Here is a 2,298-nt window from a genome sequence, read left to right on the forward strand (position 1 = left end):
GGATCGGGCTGCACGCTGCAACTATATATATATATATATATATATATATATCTGTGTGTGTGTGTGTGTGTGTGTGTGTGTGTGTGTACACTTAAGTAATTGGATATACAATTAGGGAAATATTAATAATTTTAATGTTATTAATTATTAAAAGTAAATATCATTAATTACTAGTTTAAAAAAAAAGAAAAGGGCCTAAAGCCCATGTTGGGAAACAAAAGGCTTAAAGCCTTAAGTAAAACAGAACTTGTTCTGTTCAGTCACGCTAGAGGCAAAAAATAAAAGGCTTAAAGCCTTTGGAAAAGAACACAGGTCTAGGAGCAAGAACAGTATCGGTCATTGAGCAGGACCTTCTTTAGGCCACGACTGAGGTAATTCTTTTTACGAAATTGTAAGCTATAACATCATTATATACTAGAATCTAACACCCTAATAAGGTAAATTCATAGGAAAGTTTTACAAAACCTCAAGAACACCCATCAAATACGAGTTAAGTTTTTGGTGTTAAAAGTTAAATTCTTCATTTTTATTGAATTTCTATGACGGGTTAAGGTTGTTAGAGGCAGTAAAGGATTGTTAGAACAAGACCACACCCAAAACTTACAAATTTAGAAGTTGAACCTAAAGTTCTTAGAGTTGACAAAAGATTAATGCTTTTGGGAAGTTGGATACTTATTGTGACTTATCATTGTAGTATTTGATCGTTGAGTTGATTACAAGAATTGGAACTTACATTGTTGCTTGAAAGGAGAAATTGAGCTGAGTTGATATAACTCTTTACTGAAGTGGTTTAACTCACAAAAGCACGCACACAAGGTGTTTGATGAATTGCATAAAAGAGTTAATATATACTTAATTGGAGTAGTAAGTACCTATTAGCTTAGAATTATTTTCTAGCTAAAGTTTCGATAATTATTTTTTTTTGATAAACTGACGTTTTCATTCATCAAAAATTGTTCTTTACATAACAGGATCTGTTGACCAGTCCTATACTACTTTGGCCTATTCTTCACTATTACATAGAGATATCACCTGTATTCTATACTAATTATAATATTGCTTCTATACATATGCACTAGTAAGAGTCTAGAATAACAGAATTACATTCCAACCATTACGGATATCTATCTAAGTCTTCCATATAGTTCCTCCAACTGCTGTGTACATGGCTCTTGATGTGGATGTAGGATGTGATTTCTCTGCAAATCTGTTCTGCTGAAGTGTGTCCATTGTTGAACCTGATTGCATTCCTATCTCTCCATATACTATACAGCAGCATGCCAAATACAACTGAGATGATGTTGCCTATTCCTTTCTTCTTCCTTGCCTGGTAGGTCAGCCATTTTAACTCCTCCTCCCAAGGTTGGATTTGTCTTTGAACTCCCATCCAATTGAGCAGTCTTTTCCAGATAGCATTTGTGTATGAACATTCAAAGAAGAGATTCTCCAATATATCTTCTGCTTGGCCACAGAAAACACACATTGTGTTAACTGAGATACCTATTCTCTGCAATCTATCCACAGTTGGTATACTCCTATGGATGGTCAGCCACATGTTAAACTTGTGTCTTGGATGAATATGAGGGTGCAAGATCAAGCTTTTCCAATAAACCTTCTGTCCTTGGGGCGTTTGCAGAGTATAGAGCTTCTTGATACTGAATTTACCATTTGTGCTTTGCAAGGATTCCAGCCTTTCTTGAACATCACCTTGCAGAGCTGGTATGCTCATTATGAAGTGTCTTTGCTCAATAATTTTCCTTACAACCCAAGCTGCATTCTTAGGTATAGGAACAATGTCAATACTCCTATTCTTTATGTAATAAGTATGGACCCATCTAATCCACAAACAATCTTTCTTCTTTGTAAGGGCCCATAAATGCTTCATTATTGCAGCCTTTTCCAGTGGCATAGGTTGATCACATTCATTCCTCCCATTGTTTGTGGTAAGCATACTCTATCCCATGCTACTAAAGCTCTCCTAGAGATGTCAGCCTGCCCAGTCCATAGATATGATCTGCAAACAGCCTCTATCTTCTTGCTAACTTCCTTTGGTAGTAAAAATACCTGGGCCTAGTATGACTGCATCCCAAACATGACTGCCTTGATGAGTTGCAGTCTACCAGCATATGATAAGAGCTTTGAAGTCCAGCAACTTATTTTTGCAGTGATCTTTTCAACTAATGGCCAACACTGATGAACAGATAACTTTTTAGGAGCTAAGGGAACTCCTAAATATTTGAAGGGCAAAGTACCTTCAGTGTAGCCCAATTCCTGCAATATAAGACTCTTGATCCTTTC

At 36.2% G+C, this 2,298-nt stretch overlaps 1 protein-coding gene across 1 annotated transcript in view; it reads right to left on the reverse strand.

Annotated features, from left to right (window-relative positions):
• Nucleotides 1–2,070: 2,070 nt before the first annotated feature.
• LOC109222281 overlaps nucleotides 2,071–2,298 on the reverse strand; it is a 3,964-nt gene continuing 3,736 nt past the window's right edge. The window contains exon 2 of the mRNA XM_019386652.1: nucleotides 2,071–2,271. Within this exon, the coding sequence (XP_019242197.1) occupies nucleotides 2,071–2,271 (201 nt within the window). The remainder of the gene's footprint in view (nucleotides 2,272–2,298) is intronic.

This window comes from Nicotiana attenuata, unplaced genomic scaffold (genome assembly GCF_001879085.1).
Source record: "Nicotiana attenuata strain UT unplaced genomic scaffold, NIATTr2, whole genome shotgun sequence".
NCBI classification, from domain to species: Eukaryota; Viridiplantae; Streptophyta; class Magnoliopsida; order Solanales; family Solanaceae; genus Nicotiana; species Nicotiana attenuata.